The sequence below is a fragment of the Phallusia mammillata genome, chromosome 2 (assembly GCF_965637545.1).
Source record: "Phallusia mammillata chromosome 2, kaPhaMamm4.hap1.1, whole genome shotgun sequence".
Lineage (NCBI taxonomy): Eukaryota > Metazoa > Chordata > Ascidiacea > Phlebobranchia > Ascidiidae > Phallusia > Phallusia mammillata.
The window spans coordinates 33,268,344-33,287,305 of NC_137253.1; the positions used below are offsets into that span (position 1 = coordinate 33,268,344).

Genomic DNA, 18,962 nt, shown 5'->3' on the forward strand with positions numbered 1-18,962 from the left:
TGGCTCATATATTTTATTTAAACTTACATCTTGTATCATTTCACTTGAGGACTTACATTTGCAAAATTTGCAAACATTTTTTTAGAAGTCCAACAACTTTCTTTGGCTTAAGACACATCTAAGTTATAATAACTGAGTTTAAAACTAAAAAGTTGTGAAATGGTCATGGAAAGAGAAGGTATTGAAGATACAGAAGTGGTTCAGGAAAAGTCTCATCTGTCAAAACAGGATTTGACAACTTTGGTAAAAAAACTGTTTTGCGACAAAGGAGAAAATTTATGCACGTTAAAATTTGCTATTTGGAAAGTAAAAAATGAAAGTAATGTTCTTGTACAATCGATAAGCGAGAGGAACAAAAAATAGCAAAGTGTGCCGCAAAATCCTTTTGATTTTGAAACATGACTTCATTTCTAGAGAGAGAATTGTGACTAGATTTTTTTCTTGATGTGAATCACTTTACAAGGAACTTCAGTTTCAACACCCTTAACATATTGGGATTGGCAATGTAGACCACAATTTTGGTTTGAACATTTAAAAGATTAACTTAAATTGATTTAAACTACCTTAATTTCTCAGATAAAGCTGGAAAACGGGTGTCTGTAAAGGGCTCCTCTAAAATACGCAATCTACGCAATCTGCTTATAAAACGTATGCAACCTTTAAAAAATGTTGACGGTTAGGGCTTTTAGGGTCTGGGTGAGGGTTTATAATAAAATTAACACTATAATTTAGTTTTAGATGTCCAGTTTGGGCTTAATATTCTCATATGTGTTGAGAGTGGTACTAAACACTGTATGGTACCGCATGTTAACACTTGTAGAGAAAATTAGACCTGAAACGCATCTGAAATTAAATTATAAAGTTAATTGTATCACAAACCGTCACCCTGACCCTAATAGCACTAACCGTCAACATCTTAGTTAGTTTTTGTTAGTAGATTGCGTATAGCTTGCGTAGATTGCGTAGATTGCGTATTTTAGAGTGGCCCGTCTGTAAATACCACTTGACCACTGTGACCGCTGTGGCCAGCCTGTACACACTTTCTAAATGCTGTTGCCAACCTGTAAATACCACTTGACCACTGTGACTGCTGTGGCCAGCCTGTACACACTTTCTAAATGCTGTTGCCAACCTGTAAATACCACTTGACCACTGTGACCGCTGTGGCCAGCCTGTACACACTTTCTAAATGCTGTTGCCAACCTGTAAATACTGCTTGACCGCTGTGGCCAATTTATAAATACTGTGTGACTGCTGTGGCCAACCTGTATATACTGCTTGACCGCTGTGGCCAACCTGCAAATACCATGTGACCATTGTGACCAACCTGCAAATATTGCGTGACTGCTGTGGCCAACCTGTAAATACTGCGTGACTGCTGAGGCCAACCCGTAAATACCATGTGACCGTTGTGGCCAACCTGTAAATACTGCGTGACTGCTGAGGCCAACCTGTATATACTGCGTGACTGCTGTGGCCAACCTGTAAATACTGCGTGACTGCTGAGGCCAACCTGCAAATACCATGTGACCGCTGTGGCCAACCTGCAAATACTGCGTGACTGCTGTGGCCAACCTGTAAATACTGCGTGAGTGCTGAGGCCAACCTGCAAATACTGCGTGACTGCTGAGGCCAACCTGCAAATACCATGTGACCGCTGTGGCCAACCTGCAAATACTGCGTGACTGCTGTGGCCAACCTGTAAATACTGCGTGACTGCTGTGGCCAACCTGTAAATACTGCGTAACCGTTGTGGCCAACCTGTATAGGTAAATGAGACCTGATTAAAGTGTTATTTCCAATACAACCCCAACCCAACTAACTCTAACCGTCAACACTTGTGTTAAAAAATTGGTCACAGTGGTCATGCAGTAAATGCAGGTTGGTCACAGCGGTTATGCAGTATATACAGCATAATATACTGGCCACGGCGGTCACGTGGTTTTTACAGGTTGGTCACAACGGTCAAGCAGTATTTACAGGTTGGCCACAGCGGCACACAGTATTTACAGGTTGGCCACAGCATTCACGTGGTATTTACAAATTGGCCACAGCGGTCAAGCAGTATTTACAGATTGGCCACAGCATTTAGAAAGCGTGTACAGGCTGGCCACAGCGGTCAGAGCGGTCAAGTGGAATTTACATACACCCCTGGAAAATTGTTCATTTGCAGCGACATGCCTTGTTTTTGCACTTGTTTCACTTGTCATGAAAATCTTAGTTACATAATTTTGAATGCTTTTTAGGATGTTACAACATTGACGCCACTTACTCCTGAGATTATCAGCCGACAAGCAACGATCAACATTGGAACAATTGGCCATGTAGCTCACGGCAAATCTACAGTGGTGAAAGCCATATCCGGTGTTCATACTGTTCGGTTCAAAAACGAACTGGAGAGGAATATCACAATTAAGTTGGGTTATGCAAATGCAAAGGTACATTCATATTTTACTTATTGTTACCAAAATATTTTCCAGTTGCAAAGTTTTGATGTTCTGATTTTTTTTATTTTTTTTAGGTTTTACATTGTCTCATGTTGTTTTAGATTCAATAGGACCCTTTGTGTTGTTTGGGTGTGTGTTTGTTTGTATCCAGTTTTGGTAAACTTGGAAAACAACAACAACATAAGCACAAGATATAAAAACCTAATGCAAATCCTGGCACCAATGACAACCATCATAACATATGTTTATTTACAGATTTATGAAGCAGATGGGCCACGACCTCAGTGTTATTGTGCATGCAGCAGTAATAAGGAGGATGAGTTTCCTGCAGACTTCGCTGGTGCAAAGGGTCCCTTTAAACTTGTTCGTCATGTTTCGTTTGTTGATTGTCCCGGTCACGACATTCTTATGGCAACAATGTTAAACGGAGCTGCTGTGATGGACGCTGCACTCTTGCTTATTGGTTAGAATTTGTTTCCTATTTTTATTTCAAAACGTTTTCGAGAGATTCTTTTGGATTTTGTTTATTCTTTGGTTTCCTCAGATAAGTGACAATAATCCAACAAATTGTTGCAACTTTTATTTGTTTAAAATCAGCCCCAGTGTTTTTGTAAAAATCATTCAAGTTTCACATGTGTACTTGGAACTGTATGTTAAAATGTTTTTGTGTTCAGCTGGAAATGAGCCATGTCCTCAACCTCAGACCTCCGAGCATCTTGCAGCTATTGAGATTATGAAACTTAAGCACATCATCATCCTCCAAAACAAGATCGATCTTGTGACGCAGACGCAAGCCAAAGAGCAGTATCAGCAAATACTCAAGTTTGTTCAGGGTACGTAGAAATTTTATGTCATTTTGGACAATCAGACATGTTTGCAATTTTAAAAGGGGCAAATTTTAAACTTTGTTGTTGTGTTTTACTTAACACATGATGGAATTTAATATTTGTTCATTTCACTGTCTACCCTATTTTATAGTTTATTCTTGCTGTCCAAAATATTTCCACATTTAACTTCGCCCAAGGAAAAGCATTTGCCAGAGCAATTTGTACGCTTTGGTTAATGATAGTTTCACTCTTATGTTTTGCTGCCATATTCAGTAGTAGGGAATAACTAAGTTATTATAGCTAACTAAGACATGCCAGATGCCCCTGAAGGACAACATATATGTGTAACACAGTTGAGCAACACACCTGCCTCGTAACACGTATTGTGTGTCATCTGCTTAGCAATACCGTATCAGTTCTCTGGCAGGCAGGAATGGCCCAAATGAAGTTCATGGCTTTCTCTTTTGGAAAACCTTCACAAATTTGTTCTATTAGTGGTAGACACGAAACAAAGTTTTAAATAGGTTGCAGTGTATGTGAAATTGCAAATGTGGAAAAGCCAGCTTTTAATAATTTAAGATGTAAAATTTCTGTTACAATTGTTGATGCATTTTCAGGAACTGTGGCTGAAGGAGCTCCAATAATTCCTATATCAGCTCAGTTGAAGTACAACATTGAAGTTGTTTGTGAATATATTGTGAAAAAGATTCCCATTCCTCTAAGGGATTTTACCTCAAAGCCAAGACTCATTGGTTTGTATTTATTTTAATGCTTAAAACATATTTGTTCTGTACATGCAATAAATGGAGCTGACTGAGATATTTGTAAATCTACAAAAGTAAAATATGATTTCACTTAATAGGACCCAAAACCATTGTATAAAACCAAACAGAATCCACCGTTGTACAAAGTATTTTCACAGAATGTAAATTTAACCATTTGTTCGTGACATCTTCAGTTTCTCTGAATGAATACTACACTGGTGTAAAAAGCGATAAAATAGTAAAACAAGCTGCCAGTACTGTTTTACTATTTTTTTGCTTTTATAACCACAGTATTGTATTCGCTCACAGGAACTGATGATGCCAAAACTTTTTGGTGAAGTATATATTCTGTGAAACTATTTTGTACAACGGTTGATTCTGTTTGGCCTAGGGTTTTAAACACTGAGTTTTGGATTATACTGATGTAGAGAGCAGTAACCACCAGAAAACTACAACTGTTAGGGATGATTTTACTTCAAACTAGACTTTATTTTTGACTTTTTTCAAAAAATATTTTTTTTGATAAGAAAACACAAATAATAACAAAACATTTTTACAGTAATTCGTTCTTTTGATGTGAACAAGCCCGGATGTGAGGTTGATGATTTGAAAGGTGGAGTTGCCGGCGGAAGCATTTTAAAGGGTGTACTCAAGGTAAAGTAGCAATTTGCATCATCTTATTAACTATTACAACTAGTGATGTGCTGTGCTTCTGTTTGCTGAGGCTCTTACTTTCACTGATTCAACTGCAGACTTTGTTTGACCTCATCAATGTTTGGTACTTAGACCAGTGGTTCCCAAACTTTTTAATATTTTTTGCAAAACGGTCCCTTTGCCATTATTTCGAGGGCTTGCGGTCCTTAAGCCTAAATGTGTATTTCACACAAACGAAAGTTAATTGCAGGATTTTAGCTAGTTATGCAACATTGCGCATAACAATCATCCAAAGACAGCATGTGACATCACAGACAGGACAAAAACATTACGATTGTGTGCGAACAATTGCGTTTTTTGATAGTTGGCATTCAATAAAGGCAATTGTTTAGCAATGGAGACAGTCGATTCTCAATTCTACTTTGATTTAAACTGATTTAGTGGCACAAATTGACGCCAAATAAGATTATAGAATAACTTCAACCGCTTCGCGGTCCCCCCAAAATTGCCTCACGGACCCCTAAAGGACCGCGGACCCAGTTTGGGAACCGCTGGCTTAGACTGATTCAAACTGTAGGTATAAAACCAGATAAAACCAAATGGTTTGCAAACCCCTTCCTGAAATGTCAACAAGTTTTTATAAAAATCATCATCATTTAGCACAAAAGATTCCTAATTGATTTCCAGGCTGGCAATAACTGCAAAGCAAACATGGACCAATAGAAGTTGGATGTAAATGCAACACAACTGTTGTGGGAACGCCACTGTTTGTCTGGCAGCAAAACTTATGCTAAAAAATGTATCAAAATATAAGTTTAGTTAATTTGGTCACATTAATGTGGCAAATCTGCAGAATATTTGGTTTTGGTCTGAACCAACATCTTATTAATTAATTATAAATCAGTGCATTATGGAAAAGCTTTCTTATTTGAGGATAGATAAAGTAACCCTTTACATGTAACAAATAAACGCGAAAGAGAAAGAAGTTGTGTGTTTGAACAATGTTTTTTAAAAAAATTTAAACCTAAATCTTAAAATGAAATTTCCTTACACTCCATCCAATAACAACAAATATTGTTTGTGTTAAGATTGGACAAGAAATAGAAATCCGACCCGGAATTGTTTCCAAAGATTCCGAAGGAAAACTTCAAGTTCGGCCGATTCTGTCGAAGATTGTTTCGCTGTTTGCAGAACACAATGACTTGCAGTATGCTGCACCCGGTGGACTTATAGGTATATTTTAATGTTTACGGCTGGTAGTGGCACTAAAGACCTCTTGTTACTGTATGTCTAACGTGACCTTAAGAGGTGTCCAGACCAAATTGTGGTATAATGCCGCGTTTGGCAGCTCCTGTCCAGGACAACATGTTGACACTTGTCGCAAAATACCAGAAACAAACATAACAGTTAGTTGCAAAACACTTGTGTGTATTACCTGGCATTGATATGTGTCCAGATGTTTGTGTTCATTCACAATTGAAACAGTGACACAATGAAACATGCTTTTTAGGAGCTGGCACGAAAATCGACCCCACGCTGTGTCGGGCCGATCGGATGGTTGGACATGTGCTCGGAGAAGTTGGATCATTGCCGGATATTTTTACAGAGATAGAAATTTCATATTTCCTACTACGGAGGTTACTTGGGGTCAAAACAGAGGGGGACAAGAAAGGAGCGAGGGTATGTGGGACTTTCCCTAGAGTTAATTTTAACTTGCCACAAAAGGTTTTTTAAAATCAAAAGGGTATGAAACATACTCAAGTTGGAGAATAATTGTTTTATTTTTGTTGGAAACCTCTAGTGTTTTTACTTTAATGAAGCTGTATTTCATTTTCTGAGCAATTCAAGTCTCCTTACTAAAGCATAAAAACTTTAACTAACAATTAGGTGTTTGTTTAGGTACAAAAACTTTCAAAGAATGAAGTTTTGATGGTGAACATTGGGTCACTGTCCACTGGAGGGCGTGTGCTTGCGATAAAAGCTGATTTAGCGAAAGTGATGTTAACAAGTCCTGTTTGTACGGAAGTGGGGGAAAAAATTGCACTGAGCAGAAGAGTGGAAAAACACTGGAGGTACAAAAGCTGTTGTTGGTATCAGGAGTGGGCGAAAACTGCAAATGTTCTGTTTTGTCGCTCACATCACTCAATGCATTGAGACGTCATAAACATTTTTAATTCCACTTTTTGCTGTCCAAGGTCCCTTACGTCACAAGCGGTGTATTAAGTTTTTTTCCGCCATGTAACGCGTTTTAAAATGTGTATTGTTGCAGGTTGATTGGCTGGGGACAGATTCGAAGAGGAATTGTTATAAGACCGGTGGCAACGAACGATACAAACCGGGGTTGAAACATCGGATTTTCGGGTCAACTTGCGTTTTTTTGAGGGAAGCTGTCCAGATGTTTTGCTGGAAACTGCAACAAATACCGATATATGAAAAGTTCTGCTACTTTCTCGTGCTTATCAAATAGAAATCGCGCCAACATTTCTGCTCGTTTCACTTATGCTTTTGGGAAATTGGTGTTTTCTTGCAAACGTGTTTGGAACAATCCAATATATGGGTGGTTGCGTTGAATAAAGAAGATAATATTGGCAGAAATTAGGTTAATTTCTATCTGGTGTTTTAATAAAAGAAAGTTTGTTTCAAGTTTAGGGATTGTTTCTTCCCGTGCCCGACGAAATATTACGTAGCCTAATGGTTGTTTTTTTCAAATCTAGTAGCTCTCAACTGCTTTTGACCTACTTGTCCTATTGCTATTCTGCTGGTTCATTCATTTTTGTTTCGGGATTTGTCCGGTATAGCTGTGCCTGCAAAGGTTCCTTTGTAAACTTGTTCGTTTCTTATCACTCGTTGCTAACATGACATTCGGGCAAAAATTGCTTACAAAGTTGTTTAGGTAGCACAATAGGCTAGAGTTTGGCTCTAAAAGTAAGTTACAATAGTGTATGCGGTCCGTGTATTGGAAAACAATATTTAAAGATTAAAGAAAACAAACCAAGAAAAAGAAGTTGCGTTCCTCTATTGACTCGGTTAATTATGTGTATGTTAAAGGCGAGTCATGTTGGTGAAAATAGTTTGTTTCTCGTTTGTCTCGATGCAATAAGTTGGAAATCGTTGGAAAGTGGTTAAAAATAATTGAACTCAAGTTGGAAGAGCGACAGCACTGTCGCCTGAGAAAACAGGTTAGATTATTAACAGGTTTTCCTGACTCTGAAGCCTAACAAGAGCTTGTAGTGATTTCGCGATTCGTATAAGCTTTACGTAGTGTTCAATACTTTGCTTGTTGGTGGTTTTCAAACCGATTTACGGACGAAGACAATCTAGCAATCTGTCAAACTAGATGTTTTTTTGTAATGGTAATCACATGATGTGTTAAGATCTAAAATCTGCTGCAAATTTAATTTTTTTGCGATCGATTGTTTGCCTTTACCTCACCTACTAATATTAATTTATTGAATGCTGGTGTCCTTAGCGCAAAGCATCTGATATTTGACTGCAGTGAACAATGTTTTGTAACACATTAATGGCTTTATTTGATTTTTTGTAGTAATTGGTGTCATTCAACTGATTCAAGTTTGCAGAATTGTAGCAATTTCAACTATATGTATTCCCAAGAAATGAGATTTTTAATTGTTACACAACAATAATGTTCAACAGTGATAGTGGTAAACCCATCAATTAATAAAAAGATAAAAAAAAATTAATGCCTGAATTAATAAAACGTTGCAAAATAAAATTGGTTGAAAGTCACACAGTTAGTGTTAGGTAAGTTACATTCTTTTCCAAATAATAAAGTTTGTTGGCAAACATAAAGTTTTAGTCTTTCTCTGTTGTTGAAAGTTGTTGAAAGTTTTTGAAATATATTTCTAACAAATTTGTGTTAGCTGATTTTGCAAGTGTTTTCTTTGCTTCAAACAATTTTTATATTTTTGTGTAGTTTGATTGCAAGTGGTTCGACTGAACGTGTAAACTAACATGTTTATCCAGGTTTAATGAGATAGAAACAACCCCTTGTATATTTTTAATTATGCTGGCAATGAGATACACAGTTCAGGGTTTATTGTTGCAATTAGCTGAATATTAAAATGAATCCAGGGTCTAATCTAATCTTGCAATTTCATTCAGTGCCAGTGTTGATTGGTGTGATACATGTTTCATATATATATACCTCTTAACATTTGTTGATTTTTCTTTTTCAGTGCTAAATTCCTGCTGGGTTTAGCATCTTTTTGACAGAGTTTATAAATATAAGTGTGTATATCTGTATATGTTATGGTTGTACAATTTGTAAAGTAATTTTTTGTAAATATGGACAATTTGTCTCTTTTCTAGTTTTATCTCCAGGTAAGCAAAAATGTTATGTTTACCCTTTTTTACGTTTACTCTATTAAATGTCTTTTTTCGTCGTCATTTTTTGCAGCTTTATCGCATACGAGTGTTACTTGTGGGCATTATTTAGGTAAATTGTTTTTTTAAAGAGCCCTTTTAGATTATGCATTTACCCTAAGGAAAGCAATGCACAATAGCATTGGTTACTGCTGGGTTGGGTTGTAAGTGCGCTGTGTAAAAACATGTGTAATATATGGATGCACCCATTTGTTGAAAATGTCCGAGGTTAATACAGAGGAAAAGTTGTTCATGGATTGTAAAGTTTGTTGCCTTGGAAAAAAGAGATAAACTGTGGTTGTGATTTATGACATCATGCAGCACTTGGTTTACTACTTACATGTTGTCTGACAAACAGTTAACTAATTATGGGTCCCCTTCCCTGAAGGGGACACATATTGATTTTACTCAAAATGTTTTTGTTTTTTTCTTTTGTTTTCTTTCATTTTTCTTCTCCCCAAAGTTTGTCCGACTCGTTTTTCCATCAAATCCTTGATGGATTTGGATGAAATTTACACAGATGGTAGATGTAGTTATGTAGATGTGCATCCCACTTTGTTTTTGTTGATAACCCCAGTATTTACCTCGCTAGCCCCCTAAAATGGGTATTTTTCCCCCACAGTTTGTCCGACTCGTTTTTCCATCAAATGTTTGATGGATTTGGCTGAAATTTACACAGATGATAGATGTAGTTATGTAGATGTGCACCCCACTTTGTTTTTGTTGATAACCCCAGTATTTACCCCGCTCGCCCCCTAAAATGAGTATTTTTCCCCGAAGTTTGTCCGACTCGTTTTTCTATCAAATGTTTGATGGATTTAGCTGAAATTTACACAGATGGTAGATGTGCATCCCACTTTGTTTTTGTTGATAACCCCAGTATTTACCCCGCTAGCCCCCTAAAATGTTTTTTTCCCCGAAGTTTGTCTGACTTGTTTCGCCATCAAATGCTTGATGGATGTGGCTGAAACTTATACAGATGATAGATATAGTTATGTAGATGTGCACCCCACTTTGTTTGTCCGGATAACCCTAGCATTTACCCCGCTATCCCCCTAAAAGGGGTGAGTTTGTAAACAATGTCAGAATTGGCAAAAATTTGGATAGCTTGTCAAGTATGCCAATTATCGTTATTGTGCCATTGCAGTTCGTGGGTTGTTAACAGCCCTTTGACGTCAGAAACATTAACGGTTGTTGCTCAAAACACCTCTAGTGGTTGAAATTTTAAACATTGGCAGATTGGACTGAAATTTTGCAGTACTATTGATTGAGTCATTGTGGTTTCCTACTTTTAAGTTTGTGTGTGTTGAACCTCAATTAGTTATCCTACTAGCCCCCTAAAATGAGTTTTTTAATTTAAATAGTTTTTACTCCATATAGCATATTTAGATATGCACAGTACCAATCACTGTGTTTGTCTTCACAATACCAAACTTACTCATTGTTATCTATTGAAATGCATTTTATCTACAACTTTGCATGTGTGGGGACCCATGAGTTTTTGCCTGCAGAAACGACCAAGGTTATAAAAGACGATGGCTAATATGGGACCCAATACAAAATAAGCATAGGAAATATATTTATGTTTTAAAATAGATCATAGTGTATGTGCAAGGGCAATATGTGCTAAGCCACCCTTCTAGTTATGTTTGTTACTAACCCCCAAACTTTCACATCATAGTTCGGGATATGTTGTGGTGGTTTTGTTGGGTTTGCTGCCACTCTGACCACCAAACTATATCATTGTCAAATAACTGATGCATTTGTTTCAGGCAAATGTCCAGTGGAGAGGATATCAGGGTGTCATATTATTCTGCTGTCTTAGCTAAAGCAATTTGCCTTAAAGATGGTGATCTATTCACAGATCTTTATGATCAGATTGTTCGCTTAGTTACAAAGGAACAGGTGCTTTTATTATTTCATTTACTAAAATGGTTTTAATAAAAACCAAACTGGCAGCGATGTAGAATATAACATATATATTCATTTCATTGGACAGATGACATTTAATTTGTGAAAACGTCTGTTTAATAAAATCCATACTTTTTATTCTACATCGCTGGTTTTTATTAAAGCTACTATTTAAGTACATGTCTTGTGTATCTAAAATGGTTTTGTTCTTGGCAAACATGATTGAAACATTCTGTGTTTCATAAACCTTTGTTTCTTTTAATTCAAATAATTTTTATTAATGTGGATTTCTGTGTAGAATCTTGCAGCATATTTTATGTTTACAGGCAGATTTGGCTGTGGATCGGGCAAGGGACTTTTCTAATCTTCCCCTCCCAACTTTGGTGGGGAAAATAAAGTGGCTTGAATCCCACGGCGTGGAACCATTAAAACCCTCAGCTCCCCAGAAACTATCAGTTTCAAAACCTGCGACAGCAAAAACTTCATCAAGTACAGAATATTTGATTGAGGAGCAAATTTTATACGAATCTGATAATTCAATGTCGGATGAAACTTTCAGTTATTATTCGAGTGAGAAACCCAACTTGCAAAAGTTATACGAGCGTACAATGCAGCAATCACCTGCTGATCGTGTCGAGGAATTTATAGATGACAATGAATGTGAACCTACACGAAGCTCTGCTCAGCAAATTCCAATTGTGCCGGGAAATAACATAAATAACCATGGGGATAATACCTATAACAGACAGGATATTGGCTTTACCAACAACAAACCTTTAACTGGTAATAACTCCACGCTGCCGCCGTCAACATCCAACAAAACTATCGTTGAACCAACTGATTTCATAATTGAACTTGGCGAAGACCCAGAAACTGCTGTTGATTTCGGTCTTCCAGGATTCAAGCAACGAAATGATTCATCATTTACTGGTTTCAGTAACATTCGAGAAAAAAGATACGTTGACATTGAAATGAAAGACTTAACTAGGTGAGGTCAGAATCTTGCAAATCTAAAATGCAAGCTGTTAATTATGGGTCCCACCCCTGAAGGGAGCAAAAATAATCATGATAGTAGACAGAGTGGGATTCAAATTTTTATCAGCCGGTTTTATCACAAAAGTCATATTTTTCAGCCGGTTCTTTGACAAAAGTCATATTTTTCAGCCAGTTCTGTTACAAAACATCCATTGACAGTAACCAGTAATGGTAACCGGTTCGCTGATCTCCTAAAATTTTGTGAGGCGGTTCTCTAAAACCAGCTAAATGATGTGTATAGTCAGTTGGTAAATGGAAAAAAAAAATCCGCCTTTCTAGTTATTAAGTTTTTTATGATCTGGTATCAATAAAACAAAAATACAATTCACGTAACAATGTTTAGGACCAGAGTAATTATGGGTCCCCTTCCCTGAAGGGGACACATCTTGATTTCACTCTGTTTTTTTCTGTTTTTTTTTTCTTTTTTCCGCCGAAGTTTGTCCATGCACTTTTGGCATGAAATCTTTGGTGGATTTGGATGAAACTTTCACAGATGGTAGATATAGTTATGTAGATGTGCCATCTGCTTCGTTTGACTTAATAACCCCAGTATTTACCCCGCTAGACCCCAAAATGTGAAACGTTTTTGTATGTTGCTGCGCACCACAAACGAAAGATTTCTGTGGTGTAACGGTATAGTATAGGCAACAGAACATATGGTACAGGTGTTTGTGCATTACTTGGTAGGCATTTTGGACATGCCGGTCAGAGGGGGTATTAACAGCCTTATGACGTCAGAAGCGTTAAGGAATGTTGCTAATAACACCCCTAGTGGTCAGAATTTTAAACATTGTCCGATTTGGATAAAATTTTACATGACTGTCGATTAGTTCATTGTGGTTTAATATTTTATACTTTTGGGTGTTAAAACCCATCAGTTACCCCTCTAACCCCCTAAAATGGGTGAGTTTTTTAAACGGTGTCAGAATTAAGTGAAATTTGGACAGCTTGTGGAATTTGTCATTTTTAGGTGTCAATTGTTGTGTTTACCCCATTAGCCCCCTAAAATGGGTGAAATTTTAAACAATGTCCGAATTGAATGAAATTTGGACAGTTTGTTCATTTTGCTACAATAAGCTGACGATAGTTATGTTTCACTCTGTTACCCCAATATTTACCCTACTAGTCCCCTAAAATGGGTAAATTTGTGAAACAATGCAGGAATTGGATGAAATTTGGACAGTTTGTTCTTTTTGCCATAATTAGCTGTTGATTATTTTGTTTCACCCTGTAGCCCCAATATGTACCTCACTAGCCCCCTAAAATGGGTGAACTTTTAAGCAATGTCAGAACTATATGGAAGTTGGACAGTTTTGAGTACATTATTCATTGATGTGTTTTACCCTGTAAGACCCACCTTTACCCCATTAACCCCTAAAATGGGTGTAATTTGTAAACATTGGCGTTTGTTAAAATTTTGACAGTTTGTGCAAAAGTCATCTTTAGGTGTCAATTGTCACTTTTGCCATGCAGTCCCATCAGTTACCCCATTAGCCCCCTGAAAGGGTTAACTTTTTAAACAATGTCTCAATTTCATAAAATTTGGACACTTCGTAGAATATGCCATTTTGAGGTGTTAACTGTTGAGTTTTACCATGTAGCCCCACTAATCCTTAAAATAGGTAAATTTTGCAAACAATTGATGAATTAAATGTGACTTGTGTAGTTTCTATCTCACACAGCATGATTATTTCTGCAGACTTTTTTTCGTCCTGTTTAAACTCATAGCACCAAAATTTATTATAGTTATTTCAAAAAATGCACTATTTACAACTTTGCATGTGTGGGGGACCCATGAGTTTCTGCTTGCAGAAACAACTAAAGGTATAAAATACAGTGGCTGATATGGGACCCATTACGAAATAGGTTATAGTATATGTGCAATGGCAATATGTGCTAAGCCACCCTTCTAGTTTTGGGTTACAGATTACAAATTAACAGTTACACACCTAAATTTTGAGTTAATATTTAGTCCTTCAACTCATGTGATCCATTCACGACAAGGAAACCCGGAGACTGTGTTGCATCCGATGCAGAGCGCTGACAGTGAAGATGATGGGTCGGAGTCGAACAAAAAAGTCAAGAAGAAAAAGAAGCGTAAAGCAAAACTACCAGGTAACTGCCTTGCATGAAAAAAAAAGAGTTATTAGGAATCGGTGCATTTTATAAAGGCTTATGTATGGCATTGCTTTCTTATCTTAAATAAAAACAGGGTCGACTAGGCGAAATCTTTTTCTGATTTTCGTCGATTGGGAAAGGTCTGCTAACTATAATAGAGAAGACCTGACTTTTGTAAATGTTGATTAGAAGAAGCCAGACTTTCAGTATTGTCTAGTGGAAAAAAGGCTGACTGTAACTGGACTTAGGTAATTGTCGATTATGTTAGGGCTAGAGTTAGGTTAAGGTCAGTCCGAAAAATACTTTGTGAAACACTGCCGCCGAAGTTAGGTCGGTCAGGCTTTTAGTCAAACCCAATAGAAACCTTGAAAAAAACTTACAATGAGAGCAGGAGGTGTGCCATATTCACTTAGGTTACTTACAAAGTCTTTGTATTGTTAATCTGTACGCACTTGTTTGTTTGTGGGGTTTAATTCCTGTTTGGTATTTGTTTTAGGTTTGATCGATCCACAAGAAGAAATAAACATGGAATGTGAAATCGACAAACTAAGTAAGATTTTGTTGAATTGTTTTTGTTGCATTGTTTGCTTAAAACTATTAAGTTTGGAGATAAAATATAGGTTCCGACGAACTTACAAGAAACACGTTTTATTGCCTGTGCCTTAAATTTGTGCAGACTTTATCGGAAAAGGAGATGAGAAATCTTCAAAGTCGTCTAGAAATAGCCGTCGTAAAAAGTTTAACGAAGCTCGTAAAACCTGCTCCAGCTTGGAATGTCCAAACATCCAAAGATCATCAGTTGTTGATGAAAATGTCGTCATCAAACCTGCTTTGGAGGAAAAACCAAAAAAGCGAACAATTAAGAGATATCAGGAAGAAAAGGAAAAGGGACGCGTAATCGGACGGGAGCAACATTACGGTTTTGAAAGTTCACCTCTGTCTAAGGATGAATCAGCTCATATTAACCCATTAAACAGGAAGACATATGGAACAATGCCTAAAAAAACAGAAGAAAATAAGGTAAACTGTAGGGCCCGCTAATTTGCAAAAACTGAGTTGAATAAACATAACAAAAACACCGAATATCTCCTGACTGAACAAAATTTAGCACTTTTTACATCATTTGTATTAGTTATGGGCCCATTAAGAACTAAAAATATAATCAACGCCTTCAAAGATAGAAATGATTGTGATAACATTGTTATTGCTTTGCATGTACAGATGTATGAAGAACAATTTATTTCTATTTTTAGTAAAATATACAGTTTTATTAAAAAATATAAAAATCACAAAAACTTCATTTGTTTGACAACTTAAACCCACTTTTCAGAACTCGCAACTGCTAAACGACGAAACTTTAAACAAAATATTGAAAGATCTTGGTGAAGGTTCCAAAGTTTTGTCCGAGGCTAAAAAGAAATCAAGGGAAGCAAAAAAGGATAAAAAGAAAAATAAAAAACAGAAGAAAAGTGACAAAGAGAAATCGAAAGGAGAAAATGATGTGAATGTTAGAAATATCGAGATGCAAACATTCAGCACAGCAATGGATGATTGTGAGAGATTTGGTAAAATTTTGACAATCATGTTGTTGTCTGTTACAAACAATGTTTAAACCCAGATTGTGTTGTTCGCAACAAAATTTAACAAGTAAAGCTTTTGTTGACCAAAAATAATCTGTTAGTGGTGCCTATGTACAGATTATGTTGTAACAATGCACTTAAAAATTCAGCAAGTGTTTTTTGAAAACGTAACTTGTGAAAAGTTGTGCTGTTCTGATGCGACTCTCATTTTAATGTTGTTTCTGCTGCAGATGCAAAGGTTGAGCCTGGTGACGAGGGTGAGTTTGTCGTGCAGAAGAAACCTCGAAAATCTGTAAACCGCACAACTCAAAGTGGAAGGAGTTCACCACATGAACAAGGTACAAGTTACAAGATTGTTTTGGTGATCGAATAGTTGGATTGCCTTAATGTAAATCCAACTCAGCTATAAAAACCAATCTTATATTTCACTTTTTACCAGTTAAATAACTTTTGGCACAAATTTGTGATTACCAAGATTTTACAAAACTTTTTAAAAGTAAATAATTCTGTAGAGGTACGAAGAGGAGCCATGTCGCCAACCAATCATGTCAACATCAATGACATGTCGGACGCTAGGGCTGAACAAACTTACTCCGATGTTATGGAAGAAGTTGGAAGCTCAACAATTCACGTTTACGATGGCGAACAATGGCCGACTCTGCCAGCTGCTCTAAGTGCAAACTTACCCCAGTCATCCATGACAAACCGCTGTAGCACCTCATCCTATGCAAGCAAACTGAAGAGCAACCTGGATAGCACAGGATGCAGTTTGGCGAGTAGCAGTGAGGACGGAGCGTCGTCGTCATCATCCTCTTCAGGAGGAGGAGGAGCTGCTGGTCGGGTAACCGGGCGCATCAGTCCATCTAACGACATTGAGTTCCAACTCCCTGACATTTTGTCCGGAGTTTCAAGTGCTGTTGCTGCAACAACAAAACTTATCAAGAGTTTCAGCAAAATTTCTGTGAAGGCTGAAAGTCCTATGCCATCCATTCAACCTGCGTGCGTGAACCGGAAACCTGCACCCATTGTTGAAGTTGCCAGGCAACTGAGCAAAGACATTTCAACTGTGGTAATCACAAAACTTAACACAGCAAGCGATCAGGTGGAACCCAATCCAATGTTGACTGATATTGCTGCGAACAATTACAGTCGTGAATTGCAGCAAAATGATGAAATGGACAAATTAAAAAACCCCACAGATGAAAAAGAGGACAAACATTTGCCAAAAGATGTGGTTGAAATATTTGAAAACCGATGGGGGTTGGAGTTTATTATGGAAAACCCTTCGATGGGAGTGTTTGGTGATTTTGTGCAACTTGACATTAACGACAACACTGTGCTTAAACAAATGGCATCCACTGCTGATGATAATGAGGGGATGGGAGGAAATGAGGCAGGAAAACTGATATTCGAATGCACATTTGAAAACAGCAAACTCGTGGAGAAACCTCAACTTCCAACAATGTTTAAAAAAGATGAAAAAAATCGTTACAACATGAGATGCAGTGAGAATAACATTATGCCTTGGAACAACCCTGGAATGTTCGACGTTGATGGCGCTGCTTCCTTGTTTCTGAAAGGTAAAACCTAGATTGTGTCACAAACATCTGTTTGTTTGGGTTTAAAAACTGTACTAGGGTTGGAAGTCATCAAAATAGTGCTTTGGATAAATTAAGAAGCAGGAAAGTAGTTTTAAACCACTGGCATAGAGAAGCATTGGTTTGCAGAAACGATATTAATTGGATGCAAAGTCATTTGTGACATGATGCACTGTACAGCTGTTTCAAATATCTAACACTGTAAGCACAGTAGTGACACTGAAAAAATTGGCCATCATTTAAAAATCTTAGATACTCTACCAATAGTTTTTGTGTAGTGTGCATTTTGCTTCCTATTATATCTGTAATAACAAGTAAATTGATTTTTTTTTCAGAATGGGATTCAGTTTCGAAACATGCAACTTACTACAAAGACGAGTGAGTGCGATGTGACATTTGGTGCATTGCTTACTGACCTGGGTACGATGATTGTTGTCACACAATCGTAGCAAATCGATAAGACTTCATTTTTGGTAAAACGTTTTGTGTGCTAACGCAGGGGAGGGATTATTGTTTTATTAATTTAACATTTTTGTTGTTATTTTGAGCAAAGATAAAATATGAGTGTGTTTTTGTGCATTTATGGCAACATTCGACACCATAGGTTATTTGCCAGGGAATCATTTTGATCGTTGGTTTCTGCCCTTTCGCAACAACTTGTGATTTCAATGTATGGAGTGGTTAAAAGACATCTTCAGAGGTTCATAATTTTAAACCAGGTGTGATTGTTGAGTGTGTGACAGCACTGGAGTGTTATGTCTTGGTGTTAATTGGTCTCATTGAATCATAATTATGTTATTTTGTTCTACAGGATTTATAAATACTCTGTAGCGCCATCCTAAACTTTGGTGGTGGTTTGGCTGGAAAAATCTCTGTCTTAGATTATTTCAGTAATAATCACCTATACTCTTTCAGAGCATGTATATTTACAACATGCTGATAAGTTAGAATTATTACATGTATTCCCCTTTAAACATGCCAACAGAATGATTTATTTATTTGTGGCTAAGTATTTCTGTGCCAATCCATTGGTTGCTGACATATTGTCTCACAAATATTTCAAAAAGATGTGACGAAACTTCTTTTCTCATCTCGTTGTGAAGTTATCGCATGTCAATGGTCATTGCTTGAAATTGAAAGCTTGAATTTAAATTAAAAACTTGAACTTTCTTGTCAAGTGAATGATAAAACCTGCTGATTTGGCTGCTTTTCATAGCCTATGCTTGTTGGCCTTCTGTTTCATTGTAAAATTCAACAGTTCTGAGTGAAACGTAAAGTATTTTGAACAAAATCCAAAACTCCTGTGGAAATATTTGCTGTTTCAGTGCAAGTCGTACTGTGAAAATGTGTCCTCCTGCTTTTAGGGATGGACTGAACCAGAAACTAGGTATGCAATAACTTGGCTGTTTTTTTCCACACACATTTAATGTGGTGTAATTATCTCACTATTTTAAGTTATCTAAAAACAAACAAATTTTCCGGTCAAGGGGTTTTCAGTTGGTCCGTCCCTTAAAGTCTGTGATTCGGCTGTTATTTCAAATTAGGTTTAATTCATTTTTTTTCTTCAGCTTCACAGTGTGTTTAAGTCAAATTTATCACCAGACAATACAAGGTTTCTTTCTGTGAGTGATTGTTTGATGGCAGA

At 37.0% G+C, this 18,962-nt stretch overlaps 2 protein-coding genes across 4 annotated transcripts; both read left to right on the top strand.

The window, feature by feature from the left end:
• The first annotated feature begins 58 nt into the window (after positions 1-58).
• On the top strand, positions 59-7,565 carry LOC145215603 (eukaryotic translation initiation factor 2 subunit 3). The gene is made up of 10 exons (XM_080084325.1): positions 59-243; positions 2,247-2,438; positions 2,703-2,910; positions 3,122-3,280; positions 3,892-4,026; positions 4,598-4,692; positions 5,781-5,925; positions 6,203-6,372; positions 6,592-6,764; positions 6,962-7,565. The coding sequence occupies exons 1-10, from the start codon at positions 160-162 to the stop codon at positions 7,035-7,037; spliced, it is 1,437 nt and encodes a 478-aa protein (XP_079940451.1). The 5' UTR covers positions 59-159; the 3' UTR covers positions 7,038-7,565.
• A 197-nt stretch (positions 7,566-7,762) lies between these two features.
• On the top strand, positions 7,763-18,943 carry LOC145215600 (uncharacterized). 3 transcript variants are annotated; one of them, XM_080084315.1, is made up of 10 exons: positions 7,763-7,871; positions 10,848-10,980; positions 11,313-11,974; positions 13,994-14,136; positions 14,636-14,689; positions 14,816-15,159; positions 15,470-15,704; positions 15,950-16,057; positions 16,232-17,299; positions 17,653-18,943. In XM_080084315.1, the coding sequence occupies exons 2-10, from the start codon at positions 10,852-10,854 to the stop codon at positions 17,697-17,699; spliced, it is 2,790 nt and encodes a 929-aa protein (XP_079940441.1). In that variant the 5' UTR covers positions 7,763-7,871; positions 10,848-10,851; the 3' UTR covers positions 17,700-18,943. The 3 variants fall into 3 exon arrangements, with proteins under 3 accessions (XP_079940441.1, XP_079940442.1, XP_079940440.1); XM_080084316.1 differs by lacking the exon at positions 7,763-7,871 and adding an exon at positions 8,862-9,033 and having other exon boundaries at positions 15,470-15,692; XM_080084314.1 differs by lacking the exon at positions 7,763-7,871 and adding an exon at positions 8,863-9,033.
• The last annotated feature ends 19 nt before the right edge of the window (positions 18,944-18,962 follow it).

Excerpts from the sequence above, each read along its gene's own strand:
- LOC145215600 (XM_080084315.1), top strand. The coding sequence starts at position 10,852 with ATGTCCAGTGGAGAGGATATCAGGGTGTCATATTATTCTGCTGTCTTA. Across the intron at positions 10,981-11,312 it reads GCTTAGTTACAAAGGAACAG|GCAGATTTGGCTGTGGATCG; the intron begins GTGCTTTTATTA and ends TTATGTTTACAG. Across the intron at positions 15,160-15,469 it reads AAAAAACAGAAGAAAATAAG|AACTCGCAACTGCTAAACGA; the intron begins GTAAACTGTAGG and ends CCCACTTTTCAG.
- LOC145215603 (XM_080084325.1), top strand. The coding sequence starts at position 160 with ATGGTCATGGAAAGAGAAGGTATTGAAGATACAGAAGTGGTTCAGGAA. Across the intron at positions 244-2,246 it reads AACAGGATTTGACAACTTTG|GATGTTACAACATTGACGCC; the intron begins GTAAAAAAACTG and ends AATGCTTTTTAG. Across the intron at positions 2,911-3,121 it reads CGCTGCACTCTTGCTTATTG|CTGGAAATGAGCCATGTCCT; the intron begins GTTAGAATTTGT and ends TTTTGTGTTCAG.